Source organism: Leptonotus elevatus, chromosome 19, assembly GCF_054856555.1.
Source record: "Leptonotus elevatus isolate MCC_2025b chromosome 19, RoL_Lele_1.0, whole genome shotgun sequence".
NCBI lineage: Eukaryota > Metazoa > Chordata > Actinopteri > Syngnathiformes > Syngnathidae > Leptonotus > Leptonotus elevatus.
Window position 1 is genome coordinate 3,705,641 of NC_141257.1, and position 16,830 is coordinate 3,722,470.

The 16,830-nt window shown below is 40.8% G+C and overlaps 2 protein-coding genes and 1 pseudogene across 5 annotated transcripts; 2 read left to right on the forward strand and 1 right to left on the reverse strand.

Moving 5' to 3' along the window:
- Nucleotides 1-59: 59 nt before the first annotated feature.
- Nucleotides 60-6,930, reverse strand: LOC147157537 (protein TMEPAI-like; annotated as a pseudogene). Its single transcript, XR_015091366.1, has 4 exons — nt 5,919-6,930; nt 1,908-2,065; nt 1,774-1,824; nt 60-1,117 (listed from the first exon to the last, which is right to left on the reverse strand). The product of XR_015091366.1 is annotated as a protein TMEPAI-like (transcript).
- thap7 (THAP domain containing 7) lies at nt 5,695-11,215 on the forward strand. 3 transcript variants are annotated; one of them, XR_015091365.1, is made up of 6 exons: nt 6,664-6,912; nt 7,447-7,526; nt 7,629-7,766; nt 8,092-8,187; nt 8,394-9,417; nt 11,145-11,215. XR_015091365.1 is itself a non-coding variant. In XM_086063120.1 (5 exons), the coding sequence occupies exons 2-5, from the start codon at nt 7,447-7,449 to the stop codon at nt 9,361-9,363; spliced, it is 1,284 nt and encodes a 427-aa protein (XP_085919246.1). In that variant the 5' UTR covers nt 5,695-6,461; the 3' UTR covers nt 9,364-10,741. The 3 variants fall into 3 exon arrangements, 2 of the variants coding, with proteins under 2 accessions (XP_085919246.1, XP_085919245.1); XM_086063120.1 differs by lacking the exons at nt 6,664-6,912; nt 11,145-11,215 and adding an exon at nt 5,695-6,461 and having other exon boundaries at nt 8,394-10,741; XM_086063119.1 differs by lacking the exon at nt 11,145-11,215 and having other exon boundaries at nt 8,394-10,741.
- s100v2 (S100 calcium binding protein V2) lies at nt 11,163-16,807 on the forward strand. Its single transcript, XM_086063121.1, has 3 exons — nt 11,163-11,327; nt 14,022-14,153; nt 16,363-16,807. Exons 1-3 carry the CDS (start codon nt 11,319-11,321, stop codon nt 16,531-16,533), a joined length of 312 nt encoding a protein of 103 aa, XP_085919247.1. The 5' UTR covers nt 11,163-11,318; the 3' UTR covers nt 16,534-16,807.
- Nucleotides 16,808-16,830: the final 23 nt, after the last annotated feature.

Genomic DNA, 16,830 nt, shown 5'->3' on the forward strand with positions numbered 1-16,830 from the left:
CTAGCTAGCTTCCTTTGATATCGCAAAACTAGAGCTGTAGAAAAAAGCAATGACACTCATCACTTTCAGCCTTTTATTGTAAACTGCTACACCTTTATAAATACAAAATCTTTGTTAAATAACATGAAAATGTAAACAACAAGGATATTTTTTTTCCTCTCAAAATTCAGCGTCTATACTTGTAGCTTGGACTCAGGTCAGTGCTGATCAAGTCAATTGCATCGACGAGAGTACATCGCTGTGCATGGCTTATATGGAGGAACCGTCCTCCTCCTTCCCGTGTTTTGTCGATTCAGAGGCAAAAGTGCTTGAGATGGTGACATTAATGTCGCCGTTAGTGTTAAACAAAAACAGAAAATTGCCTCTGGTTCTATAACGTGATAAAAAGTATAGATATACGCCCCTCGGACTCAAGCAAAAAGCTTTAGCAGCTCGAAAAATAATATAAAAGCAGAAGCATTCTCTGTGCAACTTCAGCTCGCTTTTGCATTACAAAGCCCGGTACATTCTGTGAGTAATGACTAATGTTTATCAGGGCACTGAATCCAAATGTATAGCGGAAAGACATTGAAAAGTTTACAAAAATAGACAAAAACACAAGATTTTTTTAGCACCGCATAGAAAACATTTGATAACATTTGATAACATTTAAATATCACAGAGAAAAAAAGTTTGGTTGAGTCTCTCAAGTGACTGAGGAGTTATGAGGGACGACCTCGGTGGAGGTCGTGTTTTCAGCGGCGCTCCAGCTTGTTTGTAACCTTTTCGGACCTGGGGGGACATTTTTACAATAGGAGTCCTCTATCGTCACACTGTAGGAGGGCGGCGGGCTCTCGGACCTCTCGCTGCCACTTCCGGACTCCCTTTTGGCCGCCCGTGGTCCGGCGTTGTGTGCGTAATTGTCTATGAGGACGTTTCGGTTAGGAGGCGCGCGAATGCAGGAGCGCTTCAGCTCGGGATGTTGCTGGAAGCAGCGGGGATCCTTTTCCTCTCCGTCGGGCAAACTGATCATGGGGGGCAGGTTGACGGTCTCCTGCGGCATGTAGGGGTAGGTGGGCTGCAGGCGACACAGGTGGTGGTGCTGCACCAAGACCGGCGTAGTTTGGTCACGAATCGGCTACAAAACAGAAGATGAAACGATGAGACACTCATCTACACTGTAAAAAAAAAACTGTAACAGAATAGTACTTTTTTTTTCTTTATTTAAAAAATATCATTTAATTTACAATGATTTTACACGCCAATAATAACATGAAATCACTGTAACTATAAAAAACACTTTTACAAAAAAACTGGAAATACATATATTGAGTATTAAAATACGTTCACAAATTATTGCAATTTTACAAATATTTGTCTGTTATTTAATGGAATAAATATAAAATTCAACTTTAAAACCTTAAAAATAAAAATAAATAAATAAACATTTATATTTACTGAGAAATTAGCAGTATTTTTTTTTTATTTTTACTATAATTTCTTTGTGAATTGACAATTATTTATTATTATTTTAAACTACAATAACTACAATTTCTGTAATGTCCTAGATGGTAGGATTTATTGTATTAACATTTATTTTGAAAGGGCATCTAATGAGATATAGGTAAAGGGGAAACTTTGAGGGTCAGAGGAGGCAAATACAAGCGCAGAAAGTAAAAAAACTGCCCAAGGTGCTAGATAGGAAAATGTGCTTTTTTTTTTTTTACAGTGAAAAACACTTTTTTTATTGTTATTTTTGTGCATTAAAAAGCCAATACAAAAAGCATGACTCACCTGGCCTTGTCCATGCTGACTCAGCACGTTGTTCAGCCACCCACTCGTATCCTGACACAAACACGCACAGGCTCGTTACAACAAGTTCACCACCAAATGGACGCGGAACAATCTATCAGTCGCTGGCCACTCACCCGTCGCACCTCCGCCGCCGGGACTTCCTGCGCGTGGCCGAGCCGGCCGAGGAGGGACAGGGCGACGAGGCGGTAGTGGATGAGAAGGCACACGACCACGGCCACCATGACGCTCATCGCCAGCAGGATAAGTATTATCTGAACCAGCTCCAGTTCAGCTGCGGACACGGGAGACATTGGAAGGAAGGCGAGCTGACGTTAGAAAACACGGGCGCTGTTTAAAGTGATGCATTGGTCGTCATGGTAACTGGGCCGCAGCTTTCCTTGATAAAAAAAAAAAATACAAATCACGGCTTTCGAGCTCATTTATAAATAAAGTTATTTATTAAGAGGCAATCATGTCAAACTTGATCTTTTTTTTTAAATTAATTTCCTGTCCACATAAGGTACAGTTAAACATTTTAATACCACAATCAAAAGTCCCACATGCTGAGGACTGTTACATCAAAATTGTCTTTTTTTTTTTTTTTTCTAGCCCCTAAAGTAGTTTCACTAAGCAACATGACATTTTGTAGGCATGTCTATCATGAGTAGAGCAAAAAAAAAAAGTTTCAACAAGCCATACCTAAAAAGTCAGGAAGTCTGCCATTTTGTTTTGAAGCGGCCATTTTAGGGTTGTTGTGGCCATTAAACTCAAACGTTTCCTTAAGATTTTGTGTGGAATTTGGCAGGCATGTCTGGCACCCACAAGAAAAGTTTCAAGAAACCATACCGGATAAGTAAAGTCTGCCATTTTAGCTTGAAGCAGACATTTATTAGCAATTTTCATGTCATTTAAAGACAGATTTGGCCTTGTGATTTTATTACTATCAAATTTATATACATATATATATTATTATTATTTTTTTTAAATCTATATCCGAACAGATGGGTGATACCAAATTGTAAAGGTTTTTGTCATGTCTTGTGCTCATAAGAACGTGCCCAAATGCAGTTTCACTTAACAACGTGACATTTGGGAAGCATATCTATCTTGTGTCGATGTAGAAAAAAAAAGTCTCAAGAAGCCATGGGCAAAAACACACAGCAATACTGCCAGTTTGCTTTGAATCAGCTCGTCTGTGCTGCACACATTCTTACCAATTCAATCCAATTCGAAACTTTATCAAGATTATGCCTTGACAGACATAATAAACGCATTGCTTTGACTGACATGCATAAATATAACTCTCATGGGATAAAGCAGTATACTATTCGTCTCCCAGCTAATCACTAAATCGGCTGTGATGATAATTGCAGCGTGTGCTGCCGGGCTCCTTTGACGCATTTTGCTTCATTAAAAACAGGGGAGTGATTGCATTGTAAAACTAAAGGGGAGAAGGGTGATGGTAGCGGGGGGGGGGGGGGGGGGGGTGATACGAGCTGGATGAGCCATGTGGTCTGGGTTGTGGGGGATCATTTATTGGAGCATTTATTACCCAGACGCGTCTAGACACAATACACACACACACACACACACACACACACTCGGGAAGGCCAGTGAAAGAGAGAGAGAAGGCACGGCGCAGCAGATCAGACGCCATCTGGCTCATTAGCTATGTCTCTAATCCCAATCTAATATTCAAAAATGGTGCATGCAAATGTGACGCTGCTTTTGTGACCTTGCCTCTCTGACCTTGATTTAAATAAATGCAAACACTGCATGTTGATGAGCTTTTTTTTTAAGACATATATTTCCAATAAAAATAGCACTTCTGTTATAGAGATATAGAAATGTTGAGATTTCTACATTTCAACAAATTATATTGGACAGATTTATCATTTTTGTCTCGCCACTTTTTGACTTTTTTTTTTAAAGATTTTTTTGCTCAGAAGAATGGGGGGGGGGGGGGGTAAAAAGTAGCATTGCAAACGTTCCTTCATTCATTGTCAAATTGTTCATAATTTCATTTCCACCCAGTCCTGATTTTATTTTTTGTCACTCATAAAAAAATTTGAAGTAACTTTAAAAACAAATAATTAAATAATTTTAAAAAAGCATTGGACATAATGAGTATCAGGCTATTATAAAAAATTTTTTTATCTATAATATATATTATTATTGCGTGATTTTAGGATATTGTATTACCTTCGTTTGCCAGGATTCTTTTGGATCTATTCATCGATCAATAATACTAAATCACACGACAATAAAGTCAAACTGCTCACGCTATTTATTGCGCACTAAATGAAACAGAAGGGAACCTACTCACCCTCTCTATCCGCCAATCTATATGACTGCATAAATAAAACTAAAACAAAGTCATAACTACAAATCGATCTATCTGCATGCAATAGAAAGTCATGTAAGAATTCAACTGACATATTTTCTGAATTTTTGAGATGATAGCAGGTCAAATTGAGGGCCTGATGGTCTGTTTTGACTGCTGTATTGATCTCAAAGTACTCTGAGAACAGATGTAGTGCAATTAAATAAATCCAACAGTGAGCCACTATTGCACCCAAAATGACAACTTAGAAAAATTGTGCGCATGGAAAATAAAAGTATGAATAATAGTTTGGCTGGATGGATAGAAAACACAAAACCAAAATATCTTGTGTTTGCTATGCGCCGTGCAAACAAAGAGCGAGGGGAAGAAGACAAAGAGTCAGACACAGACCCTGGCTGACAGACCTTCACCTTTCACCCTTGACCCCCACCTACCTACCCCCCAGCCTTGGGGAGGAGCGACCCCCAGACAGACAGCCGCTATAATGAGGAGTCTGGTGCATCGTAAATCAATCTGGATGCGTGCTTTTTTGTTTCGTTTTAACCCCCGTCCGGCCTCGTTCCCACCATCGCCCTTCACAACAAGAAATCGTCTTGCAATGTATAAAATCATATTTCGTATTCTTATTCAAATCTGTCCATCTGAGGAACGGTCAGCGCTAACGCTCATCGAAAATCTGCATTATGGGAATAAATGCAGAATGGCTGATGCATCAGTTGTATCACGACACTGCTTCGATTCGGTTGTTTTTGTTTTTCATCACCCAAAAATAAGTGAGGTGACTTAATTTATTTTAAATCAGTAAACATGTTTGTTTTTTAATATTTATTAAATTATATACTTATTTAAAAATAATCTTTAATTAATATATTTTTGCATGTATCTTATTGCAATATGTCATGATATGTCTGTCTGTCTGTCTAGTTATCTAGCCAGCTGCAATGCAAACAATCTAACATAAAGTAAAACTACTCCGCCTATTTATCTCTACTATCTACGGAATTTCGAACACTTAAATAATAGAGAATCCCTAAACACTCTAAGTAAAAACTACTTGCTCTCTATACTGTACATATACAGTGTGTATGTACAGTATAATTCATGTATTTTTGTTTGTTTACTTAGATGTGTGAACGTGTGGTGTTGTGTTCAGAGAATGTAAACAGCCAACATGCCGTTGTGTATGCCTTGAAATGCTACACATGGAAATAAAAAAACAAAACAACAAACTAGACAATTGTTCTAAAAAGCCACAGTTGCTTGCTGCATCATATATTTTTTTGCATGCATTACATGACATTTCCATACAAGAGCAGGAAGTGCAAGCTGAGCTCGTCACTTCATTGGGCACATCTATGCACGAGCTATATGAAAATTGGTGCAGTTATCAAAAAAAGAGAGAGAGAGCAGATTTTATTTATTATTCACTGGCCCTTAACCAGTGCAGTTCCACACTGACCATCATAATGTTTTAGGATTCTTTTTCTTTTTTTTTTGCATTATATTGTTACAGGGGTACCCCGCAGCCAACAACCATGACCAAAATACACAATTTGCTGCAAATACGTAAAGTCTGTACCATGCACCCTCCCTACACTGCAGACCCCTTCTAACAAATCACAAAATGGTCAAATTGATAAATAATCGAATCATGCATTGGGGAAGAGTTGCGTTCAGGCTGGGATACACCTGCAGACATATCGCATCATTCAGACGTCTACATTCAAATGTGGCGCATAAGTACGCGTCAAATCCAGCCCCTGAAAATGCCGAATAATCGGGGATAAAGCAGGTGACTTACATATATCCATGCCCTGTGGCTGAGGTCCGGTGCAAGAGCAATAACCATTGGACTTTGTGGGGCTGGAGCTTCGTAGAAGGGCCGCTGAGTTTCGCATGAGACGGCCGCCGGGACGCCGGGGAAACTGGGGGAGCGAGGAGCGAGGAGGAGGAGGAGGAGGAGGAGCCGCAGCCGTTCCAGGCAGCCCGGAGCCTCCGCATGCAACCCTGGCTACATGACCGCGGCCCCCGGAGGAGCTCGGATCCTCATTTGGACTTCCAGCAATCTCGCCATAGGATGGGGAAGAAAGAAAAGATGCCCTCTGCGGTGCTTTGCATCCGAGTCTGACTGCTACGAAGGGGTTGTGATTTACAGCAAAGCCACCCCCCCCAACTTCGTGGGGGAGGACTGGATGGGGGGAGGGACGGCCAGACACATCCTCCAGACAGCCTCTGCATTAAAACAAAACAAGAAAAAAACTCCCCCATAGCTGACCGTGACCTGCAGACAAGAGCTCTATTACCTTCATGCATGAGAATATGCACTCAGTGGCCACAATATTAGGTACGCCAGAAGAATGTAAATGTTGTTAACTTTAGAGGGTGCTCATTCTTTCTTAAGAATGTCATTGCTTCTTATATTTTTAAATAAGTCAAAATCAAACAAACAGTCATTTCGAGAACTCAACACCGTTTTTTTTTAAAATAGTTACCACATGCAGCTTATTTTTTTTAATTATATATATTTTGTTTTATATAATACTCATTGTTACGCATTTCGGTAAGACTTGAAAAATACGCCTTTAAAAAATATTATTAACGTCGCCTTCGCTAATATTTTACGCTATACTGTATGCTTTAGTCATAAAAGTTGTGTTTGTAAGGCCAACTGTAACGTTCCACTTTTTCAATAAAGCTTCAATAACAAAACAAAAAAAGGTGACGTCAGTCAAACCGGAAAAAGGTGCAAGAAAGACACGGCAGCCATCTTCCTGAGGTCAACTCTTGGGCGCATGGTAGTATACTTTTACAATAAACCACCAAACTGTCGAATATTAATATTTTTTTAAGACGTGAAGCAAAAATTGACGTATATGACGCTCCGTTGCGTGCATGGCGCGTTAGCGAGATGGGTCGTTTCGTTCTGGCATGTTTTGACGCTCGCCTAAATTAGCATCACAAAGTTAACTCGGCTACAGACGAGTTGGCAAGTCCTACGTGATAAAAAATAACATTTCGAGCATATTTGTATATTTTTGTAGTTTGTACAAACGCTGAATTTCTATAAGATGGAGGTCTTGTTAACATTTAGCGTATAGCAGCTACATGAGCAATTGAGCAGTGCGCATGCGTGGCAGGAAAAAAAGTTATATTTTCTACCGGGGCTATGATTTTTGTTTTCGTGGGGTCAACTCATTCTTTGTGTTTATTTGTATTACTGTATTTCATTGTTTATTTTTAATTATTTAGAATTACTAGCACTCTGTCTATTTTTTTTATTATAGTAACATTTTTAATAAATGTGTCCTCTTTTTTTTTTTCTCTTTCAGATGCCCAGACACTGTTCTGCTGGCGGCTGCAAATCACGTGACAATCGTGAGACTCGTAATGCTGGCATCACATTTCACAAGTAATAATAAAGCATTGTCTACATGGGAAAAAAAATCTTGAATAACTGAGCTAAAGACTGAACGTTTATGATGTCGTCAACTGTGACTATTTGATGGCACAGGTTGCCCAAGGAAGCCTCTCGTCGGAACCTCTGGATCTGCAACTCCCGTCGAGCCGACTCTTGGGACCCTCAGAACAACTTTATCTACTTTTGCTCCAAGCACTTCACACCGGAGAGCTTTGAGATAACAAGTTGTAGGTCAGTAAACACCAAGACCAAATAACCCGCATCACTACTTGTTCATGGGTAATAAATACAGTTTTTCTGCAATTGAGAATAATATGAGCTTAATTTTTATTGAGTGAAAGTGGATTTTTTTTTAAAACCAAAAAACAAGTGTGAGTGTAGTTCAGGTGTCTCCGTAACCTAAACACATATTCATACAAGATACCGGAGCAACTGCACATCAGTCTAAGGGAGTGTTTATTTGCTGCTGTTTTGGTTAGCAACAGCATTCAAACGGGCCCAGCTATTAAACTGAGAAAACTACTCACTACCTGCTTCTTTTTTGTACTTTTATTAGTGGCATCAGGAGATTGAGGGATGACGCCTTTCCCACAGTGTTTGATTCCTCATGTGCGGGCAAATGGCTGGGGAAGGTCCTGAAACAAGAAGACAGGTGTGATAGCAGACATGTTATGGAAAAATGTCTCGAGTCTCAAAGTACGCTACCAATGAAGTCTTTGATCTGCCAATTTCTATGCCAATTTTAAATGCAGTGGTGCATTGACATACGATTTGAATGGTCCTCTGACCACATCTGCCAAACTGCTGCTTGTTGTGAAGTCTGTTTGCTTATATCGCTGTGTCTGTTTCACCATATAGAAATGGAGACGTTTTAGGCGAGCAGAGCACCGCTAAGTGTCAAACTCCAGATGAATTCACAGTTCAACCATCGATTGAAGCTGGGGAGACCAATGAGGAGCAACCCGGATCTTGTCGAGAGACGGCAGAAGACGGGGGGCGCCTCTCGAAGACCCCTTCACCTCCGCCTTCGTCCCCGCCCCGCCCCGTCTCACCGTCGCGCTACATGCGCCGCCTGCCCCCGCGCCCGGGCTTCTACCTGCCCAAGGAGCACAGCTACGCCCAGCTCTGCCCCCTGCTGTGGCGGAGGCGCTACGACAAGGCCGTGGACTACCTGGAGAAGACCCTGCGGCAGCTGCATGCCGCCCGGCGCCGGGAAAACCGGCTGCGGGGGTCCCTGCTGCGGCTACGCGACAGACAGCAGAAGACGGAAGTGACCAGAGATGACTCCGCGAGCAGGGGGGGCTGCCGTCTTCGAGGAAGCGATGCAGACAAGTACTGCTGTTACTGCGGGAGAGGGTACCGATTGTCAGAAACGGAGGACAGTGTGGACCCAGCGTTGCATAAGCACTCGGCGAAGTCTCCTGAGAAAGACTTTACAGAACCGCATAAGTCGAAAAGGACACATTTTCAAAATTACCCGCTTACATTCCAACCTCCACAACATTGTGAGTTCGAAGGCGAGTCCCACAATCAGGACACGCAGCAGTCGTTGATGTGGATACAAGGTGAAGCCGAGGCACAGCTGATCCTGTTCCCCATCCCGACCGAAAACCAGTTCCAAAACTGTTTGACCACGGAGGATGTCGGCAGCCAGGCCGTCCCGGCGTGTAAACTGGACTCTGAGAACGTGGACGGTCCAACCGTAAGGGACAGCCAGCAGCAACCAGTCCTCGATGCCTCGAGTCTCGCGAGTGACGACGTGAGGAAAAAACTGAAAGAACACCTGGAGGGCTTCCACCTGCAACTCAGCAACGAGTTTGCCAACTGACAAACTGACAAGTGATTGTGTTCAACAAACGAGAGTTAAATGGGGGTCAGAACGGTATTTAAATAATTTTTAAAAACCTTACCTCCAGAATATAATTGTATTTAAATACTTATTGTAGTACATTTAAGTCACCAGAAGTCAACATGAGCTGAGTGCACATGTTGCATTTTTAAGGGCCACATCTTGAATAATCTCATAGAATTAACTCACAGAATAAAAGCATCTCTGTAGTTGCACTGCAACTAGTATAAAACTGTCAACCTTACTTAATTTTCAGTTTCAGGTCATGTTAATTATTATTATTTTTTTAAATAACCATACCCCAAATAATCTCATGCAATCCACAATAAAACCTTTTAAAAGTATGTTTTTTTTTCTTCCAAAAATTGTAAGGCTCACTGGAAGTCACGTGTAGCTGTGGGCACAGGTTGCATTTTTAAGAGCCACACCCTTAATAATCACTTACACACACATACAGTTTCGTACACAATCCTACTGAATTCTCAGGCCTTTTTTTTTAAGAACCTGCACGAGTTGTGTTTTTAAGAAAGCCCACCCAATAATCTTATGGAATCAATTCACTCTAAGAAAACTTCCCCACAGAAAATCTCAATTTATAAGTGCATCTTATTTGTGCACAAATTCTACAAAATTCTCAGGCTCAGTAGAGCATTTTCAAGCTTACTTAGAGATTTTTTCCCACCAGCCACGCCCCTAATAATTTTATGAAATCACATAAATCCCCACAATATGTCAGTATTCTACTATGCTTTTTTTTTTTTTTTTAAGAGCACCACCCCTAACAACCTTATACCAATTCACAATAATAAATGCCCCCCTCCTCCCAGAATTGATGTGCAACATTTTTGTGCACAATCCTACTACTCATGGGATCGCCAGAAGTCAACATTAGTTGTATTTTTGTCAACAGCCACACCCCTAATAATCTTATGGAAACACCAGTGTTTGGAACGTATGGACATTTGTGTTCGCACCCCCTTAGCTACGCGCGTGTGTTATGTTATCATACCGAAACAATTGACTGATGGTTCTTCCCATATTTGAGTAACTTCTGGTGGGCGGGGGCTTGTTTTGGATGACCCCCACCTCCCTTTCCCCCCCCTTTCCAACAGAGTATGTAGATCATATTTAACATGACACACCCTGAACACCCCCTCAAGGACTTCATCATCTTTGAATAAATGCTCAACATCTGCCGCAAAAATTCTGCCTTTTTTTTTTTTTTAAAGAATAAATTCCTGTGGTTAATTTGAAGCAAAATGTGGAGCAGCCCCCTCACTCACACACACCCCAGTGACGGCCTTCGCTCATAAAACCAGATAGAAGGAATGCGGTTGCGCCTGTTTCCTCGTCCCCCTCCTCCTCCTCCTCCTCCCTCCCTCCTTTTTTTTTTTTTTTATTACTATGATTTCAAAACTGCTTTTAACCATCATGCTTCCACTTTAATGCAAATCATTGCAATGCATGTTCTTTCTAAAAAAAAAAAAGAAGTCAACATGGAGCTTGAAAAAAAGAGCAACAAGACTGTCTAAACTAAAACTTTCCAGATGTGGACTGGAAGAATCTCAGAGGGACATGACAGACTCTTTTTTTTTTTTTTTTTAACAAAACACACACCCAAATATCACAATGGCAACACAAAAACACACAAAGTGTCATGATGTCACATTATGGCGCATTTGGTTCCCTTTTTTACAGCTCCTTCTTCCTGCTTCCCCCCCCCCCCCCCCTCTCTCCCTCCCTCCTCTTGTCTTTTGCAGAGAGGGGAAGGAGGGAGGATCCCGGACGGCTGCCAGCTGCTGACAACAACGCAGATCCACACCGCGCACACACACACGCACACACAGTGACACACACTGACACACACAGGGAGCGGAGTGGATTGACACGCAGGACCAGTAAAAGTTGCCACATTCGAACCACCAACAGTCGACATGCCTCAGGTAGGAAACCGACGCAACCAGCCAGCAAATTCGCATTGACTTCCAAGCAAACACTCACTTTGTTCTTCTTATTTTTTTTTTTACATTTACAAATACGTCTTTATGTCTTGTTAGCTGTAAAAAGTGCGCGTGCATGTTCGGTTTTTAAAACACTTTGTGGGCGTCACGTTTGAAGCGGTAAGTCGAGGACGTGCGCAAAAAAAAAAAAGCAGTCAACAAAACAGCGATTTTAAACTCATTTTCATGACATAAAACAACTTTGTAGCCTGTGTGTGTGTCTTTAATCACACACTTGAAGTAGCGCGCAAGGCAGTTCGAAGCAAAAGTTTCTTGGTGCGGCGACGCTTGCAAGCGGCCCCTCCCTAAATGTATGAAGAAGTTTTTCCAAAAGTCGGACGGCGCACGCGCGTTTTTAACTTGTTTAATTAAAACACGATGGCGTTCTTTTTTTCTTTTTCTTTTTAAAAGTAAAGTTAACTCGAAAGACTGGATGGGAAGTTGATCATCAAGATCCACAAGGGCCATACTAAAAGTGCAATGCCACACATTTTGTATACTTGAATATAATCAGCGTTTTAGCCTTGTTTTTTTTTTAATAATTAAAATTCAATTCCAGTTGTGTTTTTATTACTCATCAAAAATCTGAGCTGGTGGGAGCAATAGGTCTCAAAAAGAAATTGCCAATCATATAATTGACTTGCAAATGTCTGTTCTGCGAAGTCGGCCATGCCTCAAAATATTAAAAAAATAAACATAAATTTGCTGTATTTTAGATATTAAAATACAAAGATGAAAATCATGACAGACCATATTGGTGAAATCGTGGCTAAACTGTACACCAATGCAAAAAACTGTTATGCGGTTTATGATTGGAAGTGACTAAAATACTTACCAAAAAAAAAATCCCGTAAAACTCAAGTATGATTGATTTCCACTCAAGCATTGTATCGTAAATGACGTCAAGTGCAGAGGTGAAGGGCTTGCAGCAGCTTGTCATTCTTAAAAGAACAAGGGTGTGGTGTTTTTTGTTTTTTTTCTCAGTGTCTATGTGAGACAAAGCTGCCTGCCTGCATGCATAGAATAGCGACTTGTAGTTATTGCAGACGAGAACACTAACTTGAGTGTGTCATGTGATGTCAGGCTCGCTTCTGTTTCTAAAAAAAAAAAAAAAAAAAAAAAGTCATAAAAAACAAGTAAAACATAAGAGGAACTGTTGTTTAAAAAAAAAAAAAAGATCTCCAAAACTGACAGGCCCTCTGGATGTTAATTGGAACTTGTTACATGTTTCCGCATTCGCAAATTAGCATGATAAATATTGCTTTTCCATCTTTTGGTGGTTTTGGTGCCAAGGAGCTACGTTGATACGCATTGAGGAGTTTCATTTTAACAATCTTGTGTGTGTAGGCAGTTAAGAACTTTTTTAGGGGTTATTTGCAGGTTTTATTTACTTTTCAGCAGTTTTATCGAACTGTACAACACATAAACACAATGAGCACTCTTACGTAGGAGCTGCTGTCGGCCACAGCTCACGCCTATACTCACGCAGGCCCCACCAAGCCACACCTCTTAAATCTTACATTTACAATCTGTTTATGAAGAAGTGTGAGGCGCAAAATGATAAAAATGTGTTTAAATTGATTTTGCTATGTTGACAATTGTCATCCATTGAGAGGTTGGGAAATAAAGAGGAGTTTACTGTATTGTTCTTAATTATTGGGTATTTTGGTGTTGGAACTTGATAGTTTTTGAAGGAGGGTGCTCGACCGGGGGCTGCATTATGGTGGTCTACAATCTTGCATTTCTAGTTCAAAAGCCTCATGACTGGTGACTGGTGATGATTTGTATGCTTTTGACCCTGAAGCGATTTCCCTTTTGGTCTTAGCTGAAAAGTAGAAAGATCCACAATTTAGATGCCTTTAAAAGCCTCCTGTTGCGTCATTTTTATTTTTTTTTATGGTTAAACAAACAATGGGTCACAATGACCCATGAACATTTTTAGCATACCAAAGAAACACAAATATAGCAGAATGATAATTTTTTTTAAACATAGTGTGGGGTCAACATTGATTCACATGGGCCAAAGTGTCCTGGAATTTAGTGGTAACTAATATTGCAAATAGAATACAATGCCTTTATTTACACTGGACATTGTAGATTCTCCTTTCAAAGGTGCAGCAGACAACACAACACTGTAGCAATATGAAACAAAAACAGCACATTGCAACATTATTAGCAACAGTAGCATAAAGCTATTCAGCTATTCGCTACGTAGATAAACATTTTTAGTTTTACCCCTCTCACACGCTTTAAACATTTAAATGTTTTTAAACTTATTAAAACACACTTTTCAAAGTATTCCTGTTCTCACTTGTTCACTTGTTCCCATAAAAGAAAAGAGAAACGTTCAATCAAACCGTATGTTATAGCTTAATGCTAATGTAGAATACGAAAGGTCATAGATGGGCTAGCTGGAATTAGCATTTGTGTTACTGGAATTTTAAACCTTCAACAAATTCTCTGCCTCTTCTTCTTCTTCTTCTAAATGATGCGTCATCTCGTCCAGAATATTGTAACGGAATGTGATATTATACTAAATTCACCTGTCGAACCCAATTTAAAAAAATCACTTAGAAACCTTCAAAACAGCCTAAAGAGGTCGACTGTTGTCAAATTTCTTCTCTTGTACTTTTCTAGTACTCTGACTTGGAGGGCGCCATCAACACGCTGGTCACCCAGTTCCACTCGGCTTCGGCCGACAACGGCCCCACGCTAAAGATGGACGAGTTCAAAGGGCTTCTGTCCTCTCAGATGCCCAACCTGGCCAAGGTAAGAGTCGCCACGACACACGCACACACACACTTAATGGATGTATAGTCATCTTGGGTGTGGCTACATGTTTCACACAAGTTAAGGAGGAGGATCGCTCGGACAACGTGTGTGTCCGGTTGTGTCGCGTAAGCGCCTCCGCGGGTTAGAGCGACGTCTCGAAAAAAAGATGCGCGCAAGGGGGTGGAAAGCGGAAACCAGACTCGACCGCACTCGCAGTCTTGGGAGCTAATCACATATTGTCCAGTCGTCTTTTCCGCTGCGTGTAAACACCATGATTGATACCTAGCTAGCTAGATAGCTGTTCTTTTTTGCAAGCAAGAAACTTCACTTTCACTTAGTGGTGAAGGCTAGCGGCTTCTGCTTATGGAAGTGGAGCCCAGAATATGGAAAAGACCAGAGTGTTTTCACTCAGGGAGGCAGCACTTCATAAGTACCACCCACCCCATGGAGAAATCGTGTATGTGTCACTTAGCAGATGCTAACGCTAATCTGCATAACCAAACTCACTGCAGCTCTGCTTACTCTTTGCTACTTGTCTGTGGCTTAGACATTTTGGATCTTCACCCAGCTGGTTTATCAAGATCATTTGGTCAGCACTCCAGAGACCATAAAGCAATGAGAATTACACATTGTGTGTTTAACCAAACCACATGCTTTTCTTTAAAGTACACTAGCTTAATGCTAACACGCAATGGGGGGGAAAAAAGCCTTTAACAGGCTAAAAAACTAGCGTTGATATTGCTGTTACACAATCAGTAGCAACACGTGCAAGCTATACTCACAGGCATATATTCTTTATCCTCTGCAAACAAACAAACTGCCTTATACTGCCTCCTGGTGGCCAAGGTGCACACACCAGAAGGAGCAGCACAATGGGAATCGATATTTGAAATCATGATACACAAATAGCTAGATGTTCTTTTTTTACATTATATTTAATTATGGAATTAAGTGCGCTATTGTCCTTGTTCTAAAAACACACCAAACATTTTTGTGGTGATTCTTATGGTGACTGAAAATGTATTTTTATTTTTATTTTTATTTTAATGGGTTCATTTGGGACACTTCCATTCCTTTTAATGTAAAAAATTATTTCTGAATCAGATATGAGTGTCAAGCCATTACAAGTAAAAAAAAAAAAATAATAATAATTTTAACTAGTGGGCCTGACTGACGTGAGCGTTTTTACGGTTCCGACAGCCCCCGTGATCATTCAGCACATGCTTTGAATTCCTCCAGTTAACCGTTGGCCGATGCGAGCAGCAGAAGAAGGAACGCAGCTTAAATATAGCCTTACATACTTTGTGTTGCTGTTAAAGCCTCAAGGCATATTTACTTTTCGGACACAAAGGTGGAGGTGAGAACTGGAGATGGGCGTGTCCGGGGCTGTTTTTATCTGATTGGTTCTCTGTGTTAAGTTGCTGGAAGAATACTTGTTTTGTGTACTTTATACACTAGTGGAACCCAAGAGCCACTTTGAAATTATTCACCTTGAATTGACTAAACACACCACTATCAACCAGTCGAGCAATTGTGTATATTTTTTTATGTGTATTATAGTTATTTTGAAAAAGTGCTTTCTGTTAATGAAAAGGCAAATATTTGTGGTGGTCCACGACCCTGAATTCCACAAAAATAGATCCGGCCCTGCACTGAGCAGATCTCCACATTCAGAACTGAACCTTTTTTTTAACCAGTGTTTATTTGAGGATTGTAAATGTGTTGATATGTTCACAAAATCGGACTTTCACACGGAGCAAGAAGCGGCGCAAAGAAAGAAAAGCTCCTCTATATAAAGCCAGTGTACAGTACAAATCATCTTTCTCCATAGAAATGAATAAAAAAGCTGTTAATCTGTTCCAGCGTCCCAAAATAATGTTTGTAATATGTTTTTTTTTAATCAGAAAAGTAGTAGTCTATAATATTGTACTTTATAACAGTATACAATAATGCCACCATTAAATAGAATGTAAAGAAGTGAAGCAATTTTGGGCTTCAACTCAATGGACATGGTGGACCTCATTCTGGTGTGCGTGCCTTGGCCACCAGGCGGCAGTATAACGCAGCCATACGGATAGACTGTACATATGCGCTGATAGAAGTTGTTCTTCGCAGAGGATCAATAATATATGCCTGTGTGTATTATATTATCTGTGTAATGCGTAAATGTAGCGCGTCAAATCCATATTTTGGGTGCCTTCCGCAGGGTTTCTTGACAGAACAGGGCCTGAGCGAGATCCTGCGGAAGATGGGCGTGGGCGACGGCGAGGGCGTGTCCTTCTCCCACTTCTGGAACTTAATCCAGAATGTAGCCACCTCGCAGCACGGCCTCCTCGGCGGCAACAAGGGCACCTCGTGCGGCTGCGCCCTCCTGTGAAGACGCTCAACCAACCAACCCCCAAAAAAAAAAAAAAAAAAAACAGCTCCGAGATTCCGCCCCCAAAGCCTCCCTTGAAATGTAGAACCCACCATCATCATCATCATCATCATCAGGTGTCGGGCAAAATCCAAAAGAAGATGGCCCACGTGCAAGGCATTCCATTTTTATACGCTATCATCTCTATATGACAGGTTTTAACATTTCCATCATATGTTGTGTAATAAAATCAAGATCCAAAGCAGGCGAGTTTTCTTTCTGACCAAACCTACTCTTTTGTTTTTTTCTTGTTTGTTT

Excerpts from the sequence above, each read along its gene's own strand:
- s100v2 (XM_086063121.1), top strand. Across the intron at positions 14,154-16,362 it reads AGATGCCCAACCTGGCCAAG|GGTTTCTTGACAGAACAGGG; the intron begins GTAAGAGTCGCC and ends TGCCTTCCGCAG.
- thap7 (XM_086063119.1), top strand. Across the intron at positions 7,527-7,628 it reads GCTGGCATCACATTTCACAA|GTTGCCCAAGGAAGCCTCTC; the intron begins GTAATAATAAAG and ends TTGATGGCACAG. Across the intron at positions 8,188-8,393 it reads GTCCTGAAACAAGAAGACAG|AAATGGAGACGTTTTAGGCG; the intron begins GTGTGATAGCAG and ends TTCACCATATAG.